Below are 21347 nucleotides of genomic sequence, written 5' to 3' on the forward strand. Positions count from 1 at the left end.
TCCACACCCAGCTCAGACCCCCATGCGGGACTCAGTCTCACAACCGTAAGATCATGACCTGAGCCAAAATCGAGAGTAGGACGCTTAACCCACTGAGCCATCCAGGCACTCCCATGTTCAGAGTTCTTGATATTGGGTCTGGGTCTGGGGTTCGAATCAAGGTTGGAGTTAGTAACCAGGATGGGACCAGTGTTTGAGATCATGGTCCTAAAACTATATCTGGGGTCCTGTGGGGGGTCTGGGGTCAGTGTCAAGGTCTGGGTGTGGAGAGAGCCACGGGGCTGTGATCTCGGGTCACAGAGTCTAATGCAGTGGTCTAAGGCAGTGGTCCGAGGTCCAGTCCTGGGGTCCTATTTGGAGGCCGGGCTCAGGAATGTCGTCCAGGACTAATATCAGGTCAGACACTTCCACCAAGACCCAGAAGTCAGCGGTTACGTCCAGCGTCTGAGGTCCAAGTCCGCGAGATCATGTTCTGAAGTGCCAGTCTGGCGTGAGGGCCACGGTCTGTTGTGGATTCTGAGGTCCGAGTCAGGATCCGAGCTGTGGTCAAGGTGTGGGTCCGGGATCTTCTTCGGTCCCGGGTCCCGCGGCGAGTTCCAGGTCTGGGGTCAAGGGCCACGGCCCAGGCCCGGGGCGGGGTCAGGGTCGGGTCTGGGAAGGGGTCCGCGCGGCCAAGGGGGGTCAGGCTCGGGCCAGCCCGCGCGGCCTCCAGGGGGCGCCGCCGCCCGCCCGCTCGCCCGCCCGGCCCCTCGCGGGCTCGCTGGCGCTGTGCGCGGCAGGCGGGGCCGGAGGCGGCGGCGGCTCCGGGGCGCGGGCGGCGGCGGTGGCGGCGGCGGCGGCGGCGGCGGCCCGACTGCAGTCCCGGCGGGAGCGGAGCGAGCCGGGGCCGGGCCCGAGCCGGCGCCATGGGGCGGCGCCGCCTGTGAGCCGCGGCGAGCGGAGCCGCGGGCGCCGAGCGGGGCCAGGCGGGCGGCGGCGCCCGAGGCCGACGGAGCGGCCGGGCCGGGGCCGAGCGCGCCGAGCGGAGCGGAGCCGAGCCGAGCGGCGGGAGAGGCCGCCGCCGCCGCCAAGATGGCGGACCTGGAGGCGGTGCTGGCCGATGTGAGCTACCTGATGGCCATGGAGAAGAGCAAGGCCACGCCGGCCGCGCGCGCCAGCAAGAAGATCCTGCTGCCCGAACCCAGGTGAGGCGGCCGCCGGCCGGGCCCGCTCCCCGAACCCGGAGCCCGCGGCCCCAGACCACCCCGCCGCTGGCCCCTGACCTCCCCCCTCCCCCCCCAGTGCCCCGTGCCCCGGCCACCGCTCGGGGCTCGGCCACCCCGACCCGACCCCTCGGCCCCAGGCCCAGTGCACCTGAACCCGGGGCTTCCCGGCCCCGCCGGCTCCCCGGGCCGCGCAGTGCCCCCTGCCCCACTGCCTCCCTTCCCTTCGTACACGCCGCCTGCCCTCGCCCCCGGCGGCCCCGCGCTCCTGCCTTCTCCCACAGGGGCCCCGTGCTGCCCTTCGTGCCCCTCCCGGCAGCCCCTGGTCCCCGTGGGGTCCCCTCCTCTACCTGCCACCGGCCACCTGGCCTGACTGCATCCCCCATCCCTGAGCTTTCCCGACTCCCGGCACCCCGCCTTGGGGTTGCAGCACCCCCACTCCTAGCCCCCTCTCTCTGGTCGACACTTGCGTGAGGTTTTGCGGGAGGCAGCAAGTCTTCCTGGTCTTCCCCCACCCATCTGGAGGGTCACTGGCTTGGGGTAGGGTTTAAGAGTGCTTTGGGGGCCGGGGTGGTGGGGGGGGGGAGCAGGGTGTGGCGCGCGTGCCCCAGCCCAGCGGGGGAGACACCCACTGCCCCTCTCCCCTGCGATGCCTCCTCTGGCGGCCCTGCGCGTGGTGTCCCGTGGCTGCTGTTTGCCAGAGGATATCCCGGCACCTCTGCAGCAGCTGGACCACGGCTGCCACCTCTCCGTGAGACTATTGATGTCACTGCACCCGGTATCAAAGTTGAAACTGTTCAGGATGTAGGCACGTTCTCTTCAGGATATGGACCGTTGCTGAGGTTTGGCCAGCATTTTATGGCTTCTAGAGTATTTTCCCATTGTATGAGCCGCACTGCAACCTGTCAGCAGGTGGGACAGGTGCAGTTTTGTCTCCACCGAACGGGTGGGGAAGCAGAAGCCCCGGAGGTGAGCGGCTCGCCCTGTGTCACAGGTAGTCCAGGCTGGCGCCTCGCCACCAGATCAGGGCTTCTGGCTTCCACGTCCACGTCATGTCTACTACTCAGGCCTGAGCCGGGGCCTGGCTGTTCTGCATCTGCGACAGCTGTGTGCCCACCATGATTGCTCATGCCTGAGAGCTGGCATGCTGGAAGCCTGGCCGGCCTGGGAACCTGGGCCGGTCCTAGCTGTCATGTGACTTTGGGCAAGTCCCTTCCCCTCCGCTTCTGGGCCTCGGTTTTCTCATCTGTGAAATGTGGGTAGCGTGAAATAAGGGTCGTGACCCCATGGCGTCCTAAGCCTTTGAAGCAGAGCGCAAAGCTGTGGGGAGTGCCTTGGCTACATCTCCAGCACCCTTCTCTGTGCCCTGTTCACTGGGTTTCGGATTGACTGAACACCAGGCCTGGGAGAGGAAAATTGGTCTGCATTTTGAAAAGGCCGTTAGGGCCCGTTTTTTTCTAAGACATTTGCAATCAGATTTCTCAAAACAGGAACCAGGCTGACTGTCAGCTGGGGGCTGTCCAGGGAGCAGCGACAGTTAGAACAAAAATGAGTTCAGAAATGACAAAGCCATGAGGGAGGAAACGGGGGGGAGTCCGCCTCTGGGGCTCACAACGGCTCTCCTTGGTGGCTGCGGCCTCGAGACCCTCCTGCAGGTTGGGGCTCTGCAAAGTGTCAGGCAGAACCTTTTCTGGAACTCTCTGTGTTTGGGTAATCTCTCCCCAGAATGCATTGCTCCCGATGGGGCCCCGCCTTGGGTTGGCCCTGCAGGTGTTAGAACCCTGAGAAACGAGATGTTCCTCTTTTCCTGTCCCCTTTACCATCTGTGGTAGTGACGATGCTGATAGGAACGATGGTGGAAATTATAACAATTTATTATTTATTATGACATCTGTCATCTCAGTTGATCCGAAAACCAACCTGTGAAGTTGGCACGGCCATGCCTCACGCGTAGCAGTTGCTCAAGAAATATCAGGACCGGGTGCTGTCTGGAACCAGGCTGTGAGTTTTAGGGGAACAGCAGGAGACCAAGACCCAGGTGTCACGGCTTCTCATAGGGGGTCGCCATCCAGCAGCACAGCTGTGAGATGGATAGAGGCTCCCGCAGCGCCCATCGGTGACCTGAGGCCAGGCCTCTCCTAACGGAGGACACGCCAGCCTTTGCGTTTATGCTTTGCACACCTGGTGGGTCGGATGCCTCCTGCCCTGGAAGGTCACGATGACTGTGTCTTACATTTGCCTAGCGCTTCCCAGTTTGCAAGCTAGCTTTTACTCCAGCTGATTCTTTCCACAACTGTGGGAAAGCAGGGCCCCGAAGGTGGTATTCTCCCGTTTAATATTTGAAGCAACTGAGGCCCAGGAAGGGGAGGAGACTTAGTCCCAGAGGCGAGCTGGAATTTGAACTCAGGTCTCCGGACCCCCTGCTGTGCTTCATTTCCTCCACACAACGCCGCCGTACCCCCGCTGCTCTCCCCTCTGGCACCCCTCGTCTGGGTCGCCGTGGTCTGGGGGTTGGCCTGGAAGCGGCAGGGCACAAGGCCCGGCCCCTGCCCCGTCATCTGGGACAGAATGGAGGGAGCCGTTCTGACAAAGCTAGTACGCGGAGGAGGCAGCTCCTGCCTGGGGTCACGTCTTCCCCTCACCCACAAGGTCAGGGTCAGGAAGAATGGCCGTGGTTCGTCCACGACGAGATGCCATTTGGAGACGTTCCCACCTTGGGGTGGTCCGTCTTGGCAGCCTGCCTGCAGCTGGTGCCCAGGTTGTGGCTTGGCCGGGAGCTGGGGCTGGCATCAGCTCTGACTTGTCAGGGCTAGGAACAGGAGCTGTCGGGCAGGCACAGTGCCACTTTGAGTTGGCACAGGGTCCTCCCCTTCTGTCACCCTATAGAATCTGAGGGAACAGACCCATTTCTCGACCTCCTCGTGGAAGGAGGCAGTGTTGTGTAGCTGGGAGACAGGAGACCCGGCTTGTGATCCTGCTGCCATCCCAGCATGTCCCTTTTCCTGGCTGCACCTGTCTCCGTTTCCCCTTCAGTAAAGCCAGGGCCCGCCCCCCAGGGATGATCTCGCGGCCTGTGGCCTGTGCTTCTCCCCGATGGAGCTGCCCTCCCTCCACCAGCAGCGGTCCTGTAATTACTGTCATTTGCTTAATATGACCACGGAGGCCGGGTGTAATTAATCTCTGGGCTCCTGGCTCAGGAGCCTCGCTCAGGCGGTCCCAGGAGATGCCCCTGCCCTCCCTGGTGACAGTGGCAGCCCCAGCAGCAGATTGTCGGAGCCGGGTGCCTCTTGCAGCCTCCCATTTTCTCAGCTCTTTCCTGGTCCCTCCCCCACCATGGATTTCCTCCTTCCTGCCCTTTTCTGGCTTCCCTGTCTCCCAGACCGGGCCACTCTTCCTCTGCTTCTTCGTTCCTGTTAACTCTTTGCCTCCAGGACTTCCTGCCCACGATTTGTATGGGGGGGGGGGGCGGCGGCGGGGAAGGGGTGCAGGGGAAGGTTTCCTCCCTTCCTCCTCCACTTCTCCATCACCAGCAAAACGCTGTTTATTTCCAGCCTTTGTCCCTCACCCAGAACTTTCTACCCCAGCGGTAGCTCTCCTCCTCACTCCCACACCCCGCCAAACAAGGTGATCTTTTCAGCAGTCATTCCCTCTGGGCCTTTGAAGCCCCTCCTTTGCTCAGGAGTGGGTCTCTGGGACGTCTGTTCCCATCTGCGCTCCTCTCCAGGCCATGGGGTTTCACATTTTGGCCATTAAGTTGCTTGCCCGCCCTCCCGCTGTTCCCTCAGTAAGTGGATTTGAAGGGAGCATGAGCATTATGGGTTGGAATCTGTGCAGGGGAATCTGGGCTCTGTCAAACCAGGACTAACGTGTCCTATTAATGCACGATCAATCCCTAGTAGTAAATTCCCGGTGACGTCAGGTGTAGGCACTCTGCAGCGGCGCTTCCTCCCCGCCCCGGGCACCCAGGGGCTGCGCGCGCACGGCTGGTGCTTCCAGGATATTCTGCTCCTGCCTCGGAGCAAACGGCCAACGCCAGGAGCACGTGAGAGTCTTTGAGGATCGCACAGCCTCCCTCACACCTGCCCCTTCCTCCTGTGGCCCCAAGGGGCCACTGTGCTCTGTTGGTCACATAAGACAGAGAGTTGTGCTCAAGTTATCACTGATCTGTTTCAAGTAAGAGATACCGAAAATGACGTGTTTGGCTGCAGCTTTTTTCTAAATAACATTCCTTCTCTGCATCTCTGCTGCCTCGAAGGGTAGCATCTGTGTTGGCAGAGGAGCAGGGTTTCAGAAGCGAGTTTTCTGGTGTAAAAGTGTTAGCAGCTCTGTCTCTGAGCGGGGCATTCTCTGACTCTGGAGGCCACCCAGGTCGGGGTGGACAGCCCCTTCCTGGGAACCACGGGCCACGGGGCCCCGGAACTTTGTTCTTGGTGCGTTTTAACATAATGGCAGTAAATTGCAGGGTGTGGTACTCAGGTCATGTTAGCATAGAAGCCGTGACATGTGACAAGGCCGCCAGAGAGCACCCTTCCCCCCCCTTCCCCCCCCTGCACATCCCGCAAGGAGCCACGTCGTGGCCACCGCACTGACTGTTGGGAGCCTGGGTGGCTTGGGCGTTTGCGTGGGGGGGGGGGGTGCTTGTGTGCGTGCCACCTAGTGCGTGTCTCTTTCTCTTCCCTGGGCTTGGCCTTTCCGGGTGGCCTTCAGGGTTGGTCTTTCCCACTTGGTATGCGGCCCTGTTCTCGAGCTGAGGACACTGAGCCCCGGGGCAAGTCATTGAGAAATATTAATAAGAAGCCCCAGGGGACTTCCTCCTCCTGCTGCCACCTCAGTGCCAGGTTTCCTGGAAATGCCACAGAGGAGCCGCTGCCACAGCCACAGCCTCTGCTCCGCTGGCTCGTTCACTGTCCTCTCCCAGAGCGTGGCTATTCAAGGCGTGGCCGCGCCAGACCCACCAGGCCCTGCCGCCCCCGTGCCATCCTGCACCGTCCTGGGCTTTCGCAACTCTGGCATCCCGGTGACACCCTGGCCTGCCAGGTGCCAGCCGAAGCTGCCCGTAGCCCGCCGGGCTCCCAGGAGAGATGCTACCCGCTGCCCACAGCACTGGCAGTGGACGGAGGGGGAGGCAGCCGGGGTACAAGTCCGGGGTCCTCTGCAGAGGTTGCAGGGGAAGGCCCCTGCCTGGCGAGTCGCCTTTTCTCGGGGAGAGTTGGACATTTTCTGGCTGCTGTCTCCATGTGGGATGCTGGGCAGGCCACTCAGCTTCTAGCCTAGATTTCCTCACCATCAAAACAAAACAAGCGTGTTTGCCCCCAGCCCTTGCTGGTCCACACAAGCTGCCGTCTGTGACCCTGTGTGGGAGTCGTCTGTGAGGGCCAGGATCAGCCTCTGTGCCACAGAGCAAGGGACCTTGCCTTTCTTCTGAACCATGTGGTTCCAGAAGGCACCGGAAGTTCTCCCCCACAGCCCTCACCCCCTTCCTGCCTGCCTGCCTGCCTGCCGTCCTGTCACCCCTACCCACACTCCGGGCTGCGGGGGAGGATGTGCTCTCCCCCTCAGTGTCAGGCTTGGCCTGCTCCTGGGAGCAGCTGGGGCCAAAGCGAACAGCCCTGGCCGTAGGCAGCAGGGTCCGGCAGCTCCCTGCCAGACAGGGCAGGCCCTCCTGCCACAGGGCCCTTGCTGCTTCGTCAGGGTCTGGTATCAGGTTCTGTCCCCGCCCCCCACCCCCACCCCTGGGTCCTCAGGCTGATGAGCATGAGTGTGTGAGGCTGGTCTGTGAGCCACTCCCCTGGCCCCAGCCCTGGTCAGAGCTCGCCAGTCAGGAGGCCTGGCAGCAGGCGGCACCCTCTGAGGATGTGGGAGGGTGTGGGGCAAAGACCCAAACGAGACCAAATAGCTTATGATCGTGTTCTAGAAGAGGTGCAGTCTGGGGGATCCCAGCGGGAGGGCTGCCTCCAGGAGGGGAGCTCTCCCAGCAAGGCTAGCGTCTTAGGACAATTCTGCTGTGTCCTCTCAGGCTCTCTATTTTTTTATTTTATGTATTCATTTTTTTTTTAGAAATTTTTAAAAGTTTATTTATTTTGAGAGAGAGAGAGAGAGCGTGTGCACACACACACACACACACACACACGCATGAGGTGGGGAGGGGCAGAGAGAGAGAGAAGAGAGAATCGCAAGCAGGCTCTGCACTGACAGTGCAGCGCTGGACTCGGGCCTCGATCTCACGAACCGTGAGATCATGACCTGAAACCAAACCAAGAGTCTGTTGCTTCACCGACTGAGCCACCCAGGCGCCCCCTCAGGCTTTTCCACCGGCCAGTGCGGTGGTGACGGTTCAGAAATTTGTTGACGTCCTCATTTCACAAGTGGGCCAACTGGACGGTTAAAGTCTGTGACTTGGCCTGGCCTCCTCCACGGAGGGGACTTGGGGAGAGCCGTTTGGAACTCAGGCGTGGGTGTCCCCCTGACCGCAAGAGCCAAGGCAGCCAGGGGCCCTTCCCCAGAGAGACTGAGCGCCTGAGGGTCCTTCTGGCGGGGAGGATGCAGGCGTCTGGCTCTCCTGACAACCCAGAGTTGGTCGGGGAGCCACGTGCTCCTGTATGTCGGACTTGTTGGCCTGGGTGGGGGCAGAAATGCTGCTCTGGGCTCGTCGCCGCCCGAGACTCTGCCAGTATCAGGGAGTGGGTGTTGGAGATGAAGGTGACCCAGCCCAGGAGGCCACCACTGCTGCCCGTGCCAGCCTGTATTTGCCACCCGGCGGGAATGTGCCCCATAACACGTTTTTCTAAACTACCGGCTCCCTTGGCCACCAGCCCCATGAGAACAGACAGGAAACCCTAACGCTGTCGCTTTGGGGGCCTTCCATTCAAGGCTTTGCTCAGTCCAATCTTGTGTTTGGATGGGGGGGCGGTTGTTTATTTTATTTAGAAAACTTTTTTTTTCTTTTTAAGGAAGAAAGTGAAGTGCTGTGGGCTGGGAAGAGAGGCGTCCCATGCAGCTCCAGAGGGGAGGCGGGGTCTGGCCACCGGTGCCCCACTTTCTGCTCTCTCCTGGGCTGACCCCACAGCAGAGCCGCCGGGAAGGGAGAAGGCTGGGCTGCAGGCTGGCTCCCTCGTCCACGGGCCCTCGGGGAGAGGGCATTTCCCTGGAGGGTCCGGTTCCCAGCTGTTCTGGGGGTCACCGGGTCCTGTGATGGGAAGCGGGGGGTGTTCCCATCACGCTGCCTTCCCTAAGCTGGTGTCAGCCACGCTGATTCCCAGGAAGCCAGTTTGGGGCTCAGGGGGGCTTCCCATCTGGATCTGAAGCATCTGGACATCATCCCGCTTGACTGCACCTGACCTCCATCTGACCACTCACCTCCGTGGGGGATTGACATTTTGTGATTCCCCCGCCCCCCACTTTATTACCTTGTCCATCCCCTTCCATAGACCAAAATGTCCCCAAACACAGGATTTGGGTGCAGACATGGCGTGCCAAGAGCTGAGCCAAGGGGCGGTGAGGATCCAGCCTTGCTGTTCCACCTTACAGGTGAAATCCAGGCACTTGGCCCTTACGGAGCCCCAGGTTCCGAGCCCCTGACTCCTGGCTGCCTGGTCTCAAGACCCTGCCGGCCCTTCGCTGCCTTGCACTGGGCCCTGCCTGCTATGCTGCACCCCAGCACGCCCCTGGCCTGCCCTCCTGCCCTCCAAAAAGGAGGTCCTAAGCTCTCCCTCACAGGAAATGAGGGGCTCTGGTCTCTGGGCTGCAGGCCCCAGGGCAGGTGTCTCTAGTTTCTGCCGTGTGTGAGCACAGAGCAGGCCTTGGAATCAGGCCTCGCCTCCCGAGTGCCTGTGAGTCTCTGTGGGTCCCCTGGGGCTGGGGAGATGTGTTCTTGATGGTGGCTGGTGGAAGTGAGCTGGCATGTGACAGTCAGGAGGGGAGACGGTGCCGGCCTGGGTGAGGACCACATCCTGGCCTCAGCCCCTGTCCACTGCAGAGGGCATCCTTGCTTTCCTGAGGGAACCAGCTCTGAAGTGGCCACCACTTTGGCGTGGGGCCACCAAGCCACCGGCCCTCAGCTGGGAGCTCCGCTCTCGTTGGTTGGAGTCGCAGGACAGGGACACGGGAGGGCCGTCCTGGTCATCAGCACCCTTCTTGCTGTTGGAGGAGGTCACGGCATCTTCCAGCCTTCTAGGGTGGGGAAGCAGAGGAGGGAGTCATTTAGATAGCTCTAAATTCTCCTGTTATCTTGCGTGGCCTTTCCTTGTGTGGCTCAAACTCGAGCGGAAGCCTGGGGGGAGTGGAGCCTGGGCTTCCGCTCAGACCGTCTCGGAAGGAGAGTGCTGAGCAGAAAAGGGCAGGAGTCCCCCCGCCTCCGAGCATAGGCCCAGCGGCTGGGCAGCGTCCGTGGGCCACACTGGCCCTGCCTGGAACGTTCTCACCTCAGACACCTCTCTCGTGGGCCAGACCTTCGCAGGCCTGGGCTGCCGTCCCGCTGGCCTGGTCAACTCCTCTGCCTGCCCGATGGCCCGAGCCTGCTCGCACCCAGCCCTGTTTCTTTCCCTTCTTGCTGGCCGTCCCTCCAGTGTCTCGCTACCCGGGCTTCCTCCTGTGGGGCCTCCAGCCGACTCTGCCTTCCCTGGACTGAGCTTCCCAAGCGTCCCTAGCCGAGCTCCCTCCTGCCTGGGATAGCCTCTTGCTCACCTTGGCCGGGTCTTCCCCTGCTTGTCCCCACATCCACCCACCTGCCCTGGGCTTTGCCACCTGTTGACATCCTGTTTGCCCTGAGGAACCCAGTGAAGTTCCTCCTCCACACAGCCTCTCGTGATGGCCCAGAACACTCTTCCCTTCCTGAGCGGGTCCTGTCAGGCTTTGTCACACACTGTGTCATGTCTTAGAGCCACGCATGCAGAACTTGCGCCCTGGGAGGGCCTGCCTGGAGGTCAGGGGTACGTGGTACCTTCCAGTAGAAAACGGGCAGCAGGCCCTGGTGACCCGCGCTGGGCTCCAAGAGGGATGCAGGGCCACAGAGCCCAGACTTTCTGATTCTGGTCCTCACCAGCTGCGACGTCTTCTGTCGGTGGCCTGCCGGTGGCCCCACATATCCTAAGGGCCTTGTGAGCATTGCCTGGGCTCAGGTGTGACTGCGCAGCTTGGTCCCCGGTACAGGCAGCTAAGAGTGTTCCTCGGGAGCCTGAGCCAGTGGAGGCGTGACAGGCAGGCCGGCAGGGCTGGTGTACAGGTGACCCAGGAGCGGGGAGGAGGGGACGGCAAGGTCTGTCTCGGGCACAAAGGATAGCCCCGTGTCGCTTGCCCAGACAGCCCTTGGCGTTGAAGGTGAGCTTTCCGGGTGGGGACCGTTGGGTTGGGCTTTCCATGGTCACCACGGCCAGCCTTTCCCTTGCTGCCCTCCCGAGCAACCCAGGGACAGAGGGGCATGTTTTTAATTCAGATGTTAGGAACACAGGAGCCGGGGCTTGGTTTTTGTTTCGTCTTGTTATTACTGTGTAAAAAAACCTGAGATATAATTCACATAACATAAAATTCATCATTTTAAAGAGTGCGGCCCAGTGGGTTTTAGTACAACTCTCACCCTACCTAATTGGGCAGCTCTCACCCTAATTCCAGAACATTTCCATCACCCCCAAGAAGAAACCCCCTACCTGTTGGCAGTCACTCCTCTTCTGTGCCCCAGCCCCTGGCACCCACTAATCTGCTCTCTGTAGATTTGCCTGTTCTGGACATGCGACGTAAGTGGCATCATAGAACTGGGGGCCTTTTGTGACTCTCTTTTTTCGTTTCGCTGCGCGCTAGGGTTCATCCATGTCGTAGCATTTCTGTATATCAGTGCTTTGTCCCACCTTACGGCCGAGCAGTATTCCGTGGTAAGGATAGGCCCCATTTTGGTTACCCATCATCTGCTGATGGTGAGGCCCGGCTTTTGAGGTTTGGCCAGGTTCCCGAAGCCAGCATGAGGCAGTACTGGGACCGGACTTCTGAGCAGCCACCTGCTGGCCACCCTAGCTTTTGGGGACAGAGCCCAGGTGGGCAGCCCCGGGCTGGTAGTTTGCCTTCTTGGAGGGAACAGTGACGTTCTGGATCCCGGGGGGAAGAGGCAGGGCCAGCAGGCCTGGCAGGAGCCCCGGGGGCTTCGGCTCACTGAGGGCACCCCCCCACCCCCGCTGTCTTTCAGCATCCGAAGCGTCATGCAGAAGTACCTGGAAGACCGGGGCGAGGTGACCTTTGAGAAGATCTTCTCCCAGAAGCTGGGTGAGTATGAGGTCTGCCAGCCCCAAGGACTTCCCGCCACCGTCCAGCTGCCCCGGGCCTGGGGCGAGGGGGCAGGAGGACCCTGAGGCCGCTCTCCTGCCCCCACCCCAGCCGGCTGGCCTCTGTTCCCTCCCTGGAGGTCTGACCTCCCATCTGATGGGGCAGGGTTGTGACGAGCACCCCGCGTCCCCCGGGATGGTGACCCACTGTGCCTCCCAGCCCCTGGCGGTCAGCCCCGGGAGCCCCGTGAAGGGGGTGGGGGCCCAGCAGTCTTCCAGGGCGGCCGGGGAAGTTCCTCCTTTGGGTTTTTGTTTTTGAGAGTTGCAGCTTCCCCTTGGCGCAGGCACAGCTGCTGCGGGGCCGTTGGTAGAGCTGACAGGAAGGGGCGGGGCCCTTCCTGTGGCGCCTGCCGAGCTGTGGTCTCCCGCCCCCGCCCCCATGGGCCCTCTTTGAGAGCAACCTGCTTCAGTGGCCCCTCGAGCCTCCTCCTCCAGTGCCCTTGCTTTACAGTGCCGCGGCTGCAGCACTGGCCCACGGGGCAAGGTTGGGTTGGGGTGGTTCCCGGGAAGCAGGCTTCAGGCACACACAGCTCTGGTCCGGCCTTCCCGAGAGGAGAGCAGGATCTCAGCTCTGAAGTGGGAGTGGCCTGGCCTGGCCTGGCAGGACCAGGCATTGGAAGTCAGTGTTGGGGAGCCAGTGCGTCAAAAAGCACACTTTGGGTCGGCCCCCTGCCTCTGCCGTGTGACCTTGGGCACGTGGCTTTACCTCTCTGAGCCTGTTGGTGTCCTCACCTAGGAATTAGGACTCAGAAGCCTTGCTGCCCAGGACTGTTGGAGGGCCAGATGAGTTGGCCTCAGTGAAAGCCCCTTGCCCACTGGGAAACCCGGGTCACGAGTGACTCAAAGGCCAGGCCGCCTTGACCAGAAGTGACGGCTGTGTGCTCTGCCGGAGGTGTCCAGGCAGTGCCCCCAAAGAGGCATGGAAGCCATCTAGTGCGAGGCTGGTCACCCATGTCAGGCTGGAGGGAATGGGGACTGCCCTTACTTCCCCCTTGCTCTCCCGGGCTGGCCCCCATTCCCTGGGAGGGGTGAGGCCTGGGAGCCCTTCCCATAGCTTGTCCCGCCTCTTACTTTCCCCAGTGGCCTCGTGCCCTTCGAGGCCCCACCCCCTGGCCTGTCTTTCCCAGCGCCTCCCAGCGGGTAGTAGAGCCGAACCTTCTGCTCGGCCCACCTGACAGGCCTCCGCCGGTGTGTTTCTGCAGCTGTTCCTCAGGGCTGCTGTGAGAATCGGCCAGATACGGTGGGGGCACGATATGGGGTGTCCAGGGAGAGGGACGTGGGCCCCTTGGGAGGCTGCCCTCCTCCTGCCCGCCATGCTCTGGCCTGACCCAGGTGGATCTGCACCCACACTGCCCGCCCAGTGGGGTGCGGTGCAGGCCCTAGACGGCAGGGAGAGGGCGGGGAGCCGGAGTCAGCCTCTGCTTCGCCAGAGCGCCCGGAGCACCCATCACATTCCAGCTGACATCTGGGGTTCTGGGAGACGGGCACCCCTCAACCTGAAACTGAGAATCTTCAGCTGGTGACAGCTTTTGGGGCCGCCTCGTCCTGTCCCTGCCTGGGGCAGAGACCACCTCTGCTGCCTCCTTGGCCAGTTCTGCCCAGGGAGCCCCAAGCCCACGCCGCCTGCCCTGATGGGAAGGCCAGAGAGGGGCGTGGCCCCGTGTGACCCAACACACTTGCTTTCAGGGTACCTGCTCTTCCGAGACTTCTGCCTGAAACACCTAGAGGAGGCCAAGCCGTTGGTGGAGTTCTATGAGGAGGTGAGGCCCCCGCTGCCTGCAGAGAGAGGAGGTTGGGCTGCTTTCATTCAGTCTCTAAGATGCCTGCTGTTGGTGCCTCTGTGTCACCTGTGGGGATCTTGTCCTCTAGATCAAGAAATACGAGAAGCTGGAGACAGAGGAGGAGCGCTTGGCTCGCAGCCGGGAGGTCTTCGACACCTACATCATGAAGGAGCTGCTGGCCTGCTCACACGTGAGTGCCGCGGCCAGCCCGTCCCTAGGTCTAGACCCCAGCGCCGGCCCAGAGCGGCCCGGGGTGTGGGCAGGGACGCAGGGGCCCTGCAGAGGATTCACAGCCACCTCTGTCTTCTGCAGCCCTTCTCGAAAAGTGCCACTGAGCACGTCCAGGGCCACCTGGTGAAGAAGCAGGTTCCTCCGGATCTCTTCCAGGTGCGTGCTGGGCTTATCCCCCGCTGCCTCCCTGCCCAGCCAGGGGCACCCTGGGACCGTTGAGGTCACGGAGCCTGGCCGGCTCCCAGTCTGGCTCAGTCACCAACCTCCAGCTTCTCCCCTTAGCCGTACATTGAAGAGATTTGTCAGAACCTCCGAGGGGATGTGTTCCAGAAATTCATCGAGAGGTGAGAGCAGAGCATATGCGGGAGGGGCAGGGGAGGAAGAGGCAGCTCTGAGAAGGGGTGTGGATGGTGTGGGGGAGAGAATCCGGGCAGGCGGGTGCCTGGGCCCCGCCAACGGCCCCATGCAGGGACTCCTGAGAAGTGGGACAGGCTCCTAGCCGCCACCCCCTCCACAGTCCCTCCCTGTCCTTCTTAGTGCCAGGCATCTCCGAGCCCCAGGGGATTCTCCGGGGTGTGAAGGACCACCTAAGTGTCATTCCTTCTCATGGACTGTTGAGCACCTTGCTGGGCCCATCTATGCTGAGAAGCATCAGGGTGGCACAAAAGGACACACCGTCTTCTTCTGTGGCCCCCGTGGCCAGAGCTGGCCTGGTGGGTGGGAGTTGCAGGCAGGTTTCAGCTTAATGTGAGCAACAGCTTTCTCAGGGTCCCAGCTGCCAGGCAACGGAGGGGGAGTTTCACAGGGGTGAGTGCTGCGTCACTAGAGGTGTACAAGCAGGGATGAGATGAGCATTGTCAGGGATACAGTGGGAGGAAGTCCAGGTCAGACCGGAGGTCCTCTTTTCTAAGCTTATCTGAAACCCACTTGGGCCAGCGCTACTCCTGGGAGTCCAGGAGAGGACATCTGAGGTTCGGGACGCCAGACAATGGCAGTGGTGTGGGGATGGCTCGTACCCAGCATCATTTTGCCCACTTTCTGAAGTTCATCTGAGCCCTGGTTCTTCTCTCACAGCGATAAATTCACACGATTTTGCCAGTGGAAGAATGTGGAGCTCAACATCCATGTGAGTGGGCCGGGTGGGCATGGAAGACTACTCCCTCCCTTCCACCCTTCCCAGGGAGCTGGGCACCGAAGCTCGGCCAGGGCTGGGCGGGTCAGGGGAGCCTGCCCTTCAGCCCCCAGGGCGGTGGCTGTGGGCTCGGTGCCAGGGTCCCAGTGAGGGTGGCTCAGGGCAGGTAAGTGCGTGGCGAGGGTGGTCCCGGGCCTGGGACTGGCCCCCCCGCTGCCTGGGTGTCTCTGCCCTGGGTGCTCTGACCCTGCTTGTTGCCGCCCCACAGCTGACCATGAACGACTTCAGCGTGCACCGCATCATCGGACGAGGGGGCTTCGGCGAGGTCTATGGGTGCCGGAAGGCCGACACGGGCAAGATGTGAGCGCCAGCTCAGCCAGTGTCGAGTGGGATGCCTGAGGGAGGGGAGGGCCCCCTGGGGGTGTGCATGGAAGAGCCGAGAGGGGATCGGGGCCCCCAGGTCCTACGTGGGCAGGTCTCTGCAGAGGCTACTGTCTCCCCCCTTTCCGTGTTGGTGCTGCCGCCCCCCACAGGCCCCCAGAGGCCCCGCCTCACCAGTACTCTCTCCTGCCTTCTGTCTTGCCTCGTCTCAGTGTCCAGTTCTCACCGCAAGAGCCCTGAGGACTTGCCCCCCCCTCCCCCCATGGACCGCCCCCCCAGACACAGCCCTGGGCTCTGCGCTGAAGGTGCGTGTGGACTGACTGACCAGCCAGCGCCCCCCCCCCCCCCACCACCAGGTACGCCATGAAGTGTCTGGATAAGAAGCGCATCAAGATGAAGCAGGGGGAGACCCTGGCCCTGAACGAGCGCATCATGCTGTCCCTCGTCAGCACTGGGGTGAGCCAGGAGGGCCCGGGCAGGTCACTGCAGCAGCCTCGGGTCCCGGAACCGTGCGCGGCCTCTGCTGACCTGGCCTCCCGTGCCCTCCCAGGACTGCCCGTTCATCGTGTGCATGTCGTACGCATTCCACACGCCGGACAAGCTCAGCTTCATCCTTGATCTCATGAACGGTGAGTGCGCGGCCTGGCCCCAGGTGGGCCGCGGGGCTGGGGGCCGGGACGGGCAGCTGAGCGCCACCCTGCGGGGCTGCCTCCCTCAGGCGGGGACCTGCACTACCACCTGTCCCAGCACGGGGTTTTCTCCGAGGCCGACATGCGCTTCTACGCGGCCGAGATCATCCTGGGCCTGGAGCACATGCACAACCGCTTCGTTGTCTATCGGGACCTGAAGGTGAGGCTCTGCCCCCCCCCCTCCCCTCCACGCCACTGGCCCGCCTGGCCCACAGCAGTGGCGTCTGGGACAGAGTCGGCTGGCTGCTCCCTTCTTCACCGGCCCCCCTACCCAGCCACTTTCTGGACTCCGGTTGTAACTGGGGAAAGGAGGGGAAGACCCCACCCGGGGCCTTGTCCCTGGACACCCACAACACTCCAGGGTGAGGACAGTGACCTAGCTGGCATCTTGCCTGGCCAGGCCCTGTCCTGAGTCACCCTTGAGGCTGCTCACTGGGCTTCCCCCACAGCCAGCCAACATCCTTCTGGACGAGCACGGTCACGTGCGCATCTCAGACCTCGGCCTGGCCTGCGACTTCTCCAAGAAGAAGCCCCACGCCAGCGTGTGAGTGCCCGGCCCCCCACTCTCCCTTCCCGCACCCTCCGCCAGACCCTCTCATGGCCTCCTTGCTCCCACAGGGGCACCCACGGGTACATGGCCCCTGAGGTCCTGCAGAAGGGCGTGGCCTACGATAGCAGCGCTGACTGGTTCTCCCTGGGCTGCATGCTTTTCAAGTTGCTGCGGGGGTGAGTGGGCCCTCCCCGGCCGGCGGGCGGGACGGGACGGGGAAGAGCTCATCCCTAGTCCAGGTAGGTGTCTAGGGGAGGGGGGCTACAGCTGCCTGGGTGTTAGGGCGGCACCATCCCTGGCTTTGGATGAGGATCGTTGTCGCTCCCTGCCTCGGTTTCCCCATTCCTATCCTCTGACCTTGTGCTTCTTGCCCAGGCACAGCCCCTTTCGGCAGCACAAGACCAAAGATAAGCACGAGATTGACCGCATGACATTGACAATGGTGAGTGTAGGGAGGCTGGGTGGAGTCCATGGGGGGCGGTCACCGTGGGGATGGGGTCTCCTGTGCGTGTCAGGGTCATGGATTCTTGGGTCTCACCAAATAACAGCAAACTTGGGCCACTCATCCTTACTCTGGCCTCCTGCCCCAGAGGCTTCCCATCCCTGTGTTGTCAGAACAGATGTGCCCGCTGGGGGCAAATGAGGAAGCTGGGCCCTGTCTTTCCCTGTGCCGGGGGCCAGGTCCCATCCTCGGACCCTGCCAGTGTCCACTCCTCCCCGCAGGCTGTGGAGCTGCCCGACTCCTTCTCCCCCGAGCTCCGTTCCTTGCTGGAGGGGCTGCTGCAGAGGGATGTCAACCGGAGACTGGGCTGCCTGGGTCGAGGGTGAGTGCCCGGGACCGGGGCCAACTGTCCCAGGCCCTCCCTCCCTGCCAGGCCCTGGGTATTTGGGCATGCTGCTAGGCTAGCCTGAGGATGAGGGCTGTGTCCCGTCACTGGAGCCCCCTCCTGGTGCCAGCCTCTTTTGAGGGGTTCACGGGTTGGGAGATGGCCAGCCCCATCCAGTGTTCTCAGGGGACGGGGCTGCCTGGCGCACAGCTGCCGGAGCTGCTGGGGGACCGGCTTCCAGAAGGGCCCCTGTAACAAACGTGGCGATGATAATGATGATGGCAACAGCTTTTTGTGTTTATTAAGCATTTACTAAGTTGTTGGGCACGATGTCGCAAGACTTACAAATGTGAAAACTCCCGACGGCCCTATGATGTGGGAACCGTTCTCCCCATTTTAGAGATGAGGAAACAGGCTGAGGTTTAAGGAACCTTCCCGGGTGGCAGAGCCCCCGCCTGATGACCCACATCTCCCCACAGGGCCCAGGAGGTAAAGGAGAGCCCCTTCTTCCGCTCCTTGGACTGGCAGATGGTCTTCTTGCAGAAGGTACCAGCCTGGGGCAGGGCCAGGCGGGCGCCCTGTAGCCCCTGCCTGGTGCTGATGCCCGGCCTGTGCTCTGCTGCAGTACCCTCCCCCGCTGATCCCCCCTCGAGGGGAGGTGAACGCTGCTGACGCCTTCGACATTGGCTCCTTTGACGAGGAGGACACAAAAGGAATCAAGGTACCGGGCCTGCCCTGGCCTCTCACATGAGCCCTGATCCTGGCCTGCAGGGCTCTGTCGGCCGCTGGGCCTCAGGCTCCTCCTCCCCCAACGTGCCTGGGAGGGTGGGGGGCCGTGTGAGACCAGACCCCCCCCCCACCCGCCCCCGCCTGGGAGCCCTGGGGCTGGGCCGGCCTGTGGCTGATGGATGGATGTCCCTGCCCTGTCTACTCGCTGAAGTTGCTGGACAGTGACCAGGAACTCTACCGCAACTTCCCCCTCACCATCTCGGAGCGGTGGCAGCAGGAGGTGGCCGAGACGGTCTTCGACACCATCAATGCCGAGACCGACCGGCTGGAGGCCCGCAAGAAAACCAAAAACAAGCAGTTGGGCCACGAGGAAGGTGAGGGTTCGTAGCTGCCGTGGGCACCCACCGGGCAGTTTGGAGATGAGAAATCGGCTCAGGTCTCGGAAAGCCACCGAGGTCACTGGGAGGCCGAAGCAAGGATCCGGCCCCGGGCGGGCCTGGCTGAGCGCGCCTCTCACTCTCTCGCGGCAGACTATGCCCTGGGCAAGGACTGCATCATGCATGGCTACATGTCCAAGATGGGCAACCCCTTCCTGACGCAGTGGCAGAGGCGGTACTTCTACTTGTTTCCCAACCGGCTGGAGTGGCGGGGCGAGGGCGAGGCCCCGGTAAGGAGCGGGCTGGTGCCCGCGGGTGCCGGAGGCGGGGTGAGTGCCCGGGGCCGCCAGCCCGCGCCGCGGCCTCACCGCCCCTCCCGCCCGCCCTGCAGCAGAGCCTGCTGACCATGGAGGAGATCCAGTCTGTGGAGGAGACGCAGATCAAGGAGCGGAAGTGCCTCCTCCTCAAGATCCGCGGCGGCAAACAGTTTGTGCTGCAGTGCGACGTGAGTGGGGCCGGGGGCCGGCGGCGGGTGGGGCGGGCTGGGAAGGGAGCCTCGGGCACCCAGGCCCCCCCCCCCCCCCACTCCCCGTCTGACGGCCCCGGGTGCCCGCAGAGTGACCCTGAGCTGGTGCAGTGGAAGAAGGAGCTTCGTGACGCGTACCGCGAGGCCCAGCAGCTGGTGCAGCGCGTGCCCAAGATGAAGAACAAGCCGCGCTCGCCCGTGGTGGAGCTGAGCAAGGTGCCGCTGGTCCAGCGCGGCAGTGCCAACGGCCTCTGACCCGCCCGCCTTTTATAAACCTCTAATTTATTTTGTCGAATTTTTATTATTTGTTTTCCCGCAAAGCGGAAAAGGTTTTATTTTGTAATTATTGTGATTTCCTGTGGCCCCAGCCTGGCCCAGCCCCCAGGGGGGGCCCGCTTGCCTTGGCTCCTGCTGCCACCGACCCAGCCACTGTCCGGCCGCCCTCAGCCCCGACCCTCCAGGGGCCTCCCCTCCCAGTGTCTTCCTGTGGGTGGGAGCAGGGGGCGGGGGGTGGGGGAAGCAGCAGCCCCTGCAGCCCTCCTGGCCCTTCTCCAGGGACGATGCCGCACCGCGTTGTGTCCCCTCAGGCTCTGTGCCCACAGCACAGCGGGGTGGCCCAGCGTCCCCCACCCAGGGGAGGCCGCAGCACAGGGATACTACTTGAATTTTCCCACCGAAGCCCCTCCTGTGACAGGGGCACAGTCCTGCACTGTCCTGTCCTCCAGCCAGTCGGTGGAGGAGGGGCCCATTATCTCCCTGACCCCAGGGTCCGGCCACAGTGACTCAAGCTCTTGTGCCCCTGCCCAGGAAGAGCCCCTGTATCACTGGCCGCCTCCATTCCCACATTCCCTGGACACTGAGGGACTCTGGCATTGGCAGCAGGTGCAGCTGCCCTCCCTGCGGTCCCCCCTCCCTCCCCCGCCGAGCATCCGGGCTCAGGGACCACAGAAAGGCAGCTGTGGGTTGTGTCACACTGGCCTAGCCTGGCCCTGAGGTCCCCTGCCCCCCCTGGGCTGGGCGAGGCCTCATCTGCCTGGGACCATAGGTGACCAGCCTTGACGGGCCGGGCAGCACAGTGAGAGGGGCCAGGCGGGGCCAGCCCTCGCCACCCTGGGCTGGTCAGTGTGCCCCCCCCCCGCCGGGCTGTCCAGCCCCATAGCCCCACGTCCCGTCAGTGCCACTGCCCACAGGGCGCCACCCCGCCCGCCGCATGCCCCCTTGTGCCAGTCGCGCTGCCGTGTGTGGTGTCGCGCCCCCTCCCCCTGGGGCTGGGTTGGCGCACCCTCCCTTCCCATCTACTCCCGGGGGCGCTCCTTTGCCGAGTTTTGAATGTGATTTTAAAGAGTGGAAAATGAGACTATGCGTTTTTATAAAAAATGGTGCCTGACTTGACCGTGTCCGATTCTTTTGTGCCCAGTGACCATTTTCAGCCACCGCTGGGCTAGGGCCTGAGGAGAGAGGGTATTGGTGGTGCCAGGTCCCCTCTGCTGCCACAGCGGGCATCAGGGCCAGCCTGCCTCGGCCCAATCCCTCCCCGGGGTAGGGCGGGGGGCTCCACGCCTCCTCTCCCGCCCCACCGGCTCATCCTCCCACACAAGGGGAAGCAGGAAGAGGGGCTTGGTGTCACATTTGGACTGATCGGCCAAGCACCTCAGCTCGCCAGGCATTGCGCTGAGGACACCCTTCGGGCAGTCAGGCACCTCTGCCCTTGGGGTCGCGCAGTAGCCTCTGGGCCCTTGGACCGCTCTGGCTTTGGCCTGCCCTCTTGCCCTGCTGTGCAGCCCCCCAGTAGGGGTTCCTGCGGCCTGAGGGACCCCCCAGCACTTGGTCTCTACCCGGAGGCTCTGCTCAACCTCATTTCCCCCACATACTTGCCCTACAGGCCCATGTGGTGGTGCTGGTTGCCGCCCCTTCCGTGCTGGACTCTGCTGGGCAGGGCTGAGGGGCCCGCAGCCAGAGCACAGCACGGCAGGTGGAGAAGGAAGGCTGCTGGGGGTAGAGGCTGAGACTTGGGAGGGAAAGGCCTTTGAGCTAGGCCTGCAGCACTGGGGTGGGGCGTTGGGGAGGATGTTCCCGATGGAGGAAACGGCCAGGCAGTCGGGAGTGCCTCAGGTTGGTAGGAGCACTGTGGGAAGGAGCCAGCCCGGGAGGCCCTGAACGCTAGGCTAATCCTGGCCCAGAGCCCAGCGTGCACTTAGTGATGAAGTTGGAAATGGATGTGGGGTCTGAACTTGGCTAGGCTCTGGGCAGTCCCTTGAAGGCTCTGGACAAGCTGCATGATGAGGGCCGGCTGTAGAACAAGTCACTGATTTCCCAGCACATGATGCATGGAGGGAGGCGAAGGATAGGAGGCAGGGAGGCCAGATGGGAAGAACATTGCCCACCAGGAATGGGCTGCACCTGGGGACAAGAGAGAGGTAGGAGTCTGAACGGGCACACAGGGAGGTCTGGGGCATGCTCAGCCTTACAACAGGCAGTGAGTGCAGCCTGGGGAAAGAGGGTGAATGTGACCAGATCTGGTTTTAGTAATGCTAATGGGATAGCATGGGACGCCAGGCATAGAGATGTCCCATGAGAGTCCCACGATGACTGATGAAACGCAGTCCTCGGGGTGG

The 21347-nt window shown here is 62.6% G+C and overlaps 1 protein-coding gene across 2 annotated transcripts; it reads left to right on the top strand.

Annotated features, from left to right (window-relative positions):
• Nucleotides 1-996: 996 nt before the first annotated feature.
• GRK2 (G protein-coupled receptor kinase 2) lies at nucleotides 997-20119 on the top strand. 2 transcript variants are annotated; one of them, XM_043581759.1, is made up of 21 exons: nucleotides 997-1184; nucleotides 11374-11450; nucleotides 13196-13269; nucleotides 13379-13480; nucleotides 13603-13677; nucleotides 13804-13865; nucleotides 14596-14647; nucleotides 14922-15013; nucleotides 15391-15490; nucleotides 15585-15663; nucleotides 15753-15883; nucleotides 16173-16267; nucleotides 16342-16449; nucleotides 16649-16715; nucleotides 16997-17097; nucleotides 17580-17646; nucleotides 17726-17821; nucleotides 18041-18203; nucleotides 18360-18496; nucleotides 18601-18711; nucleotides 18823-20119. In XM_043581759.1, exons 1-21 carry the CDS (start codon nucleotides 1072-1074, stop codon nucleotides 18985-18987), a joined length of 2067 nt encoding a protein of 688 aa, XP_043437694.1. In that variant the 5' UTR covers nucleotides 997-1071; the 3' UTR covers nucleotides 18988-20119. The 2 variants fall into 2 exon arrangements, with proteins under 2 accessions (XP_043437694.1, XP_043437693.1); XM_043581758.1 differs by having other exon boundaries at nucleotides 998-1184; nucleotides 18598-18711.
• The last annotated feature ends 1228 nt before the right edge of the window (nucleotides 20120-21347 follow it).

Source organism: Prionailurus bengalensis, chromosome D1 (genome assembly GCF_016509475.1).
Source record: "Prionailurus bengalensis isolate Pbe53 chromosome D1, Fcat_Pben_1.1_paternal_pri, whole genome shotgun sequence".
Lineage (NCBI taxonomy): Eukaryota > Metazoa > Chordata > Mammalia > Carnivora > Felidae > Prionailurus > Prionailurus bengalensis.

Excerpts from the sequence above, each read along its gene's own strand:
- GRK2 (XM_043581758.1), top strand. The coding sequence starts at position 1,072 with ATGGCGGACCTGGAGGCGGTGCTGGCCGATGTGAGCTACCTGATGGCC. Across the intron at positions 15,014-15,390 it reads AAGGCCGACACGGGCAAGAT|GTACGCCATGAAGTGTCTGG; the intron begins GTGAGCGCCAGC and ends CCCCACCACCAG. Across the intron at positions 18,497-18,597 it reads GGGGCGAGGGCGAGGCCCCG|CAGAGCCTGCTGACCATGGA; the intron begins GTAAGGAGCGGG and ends CCCGCCCTGCAG.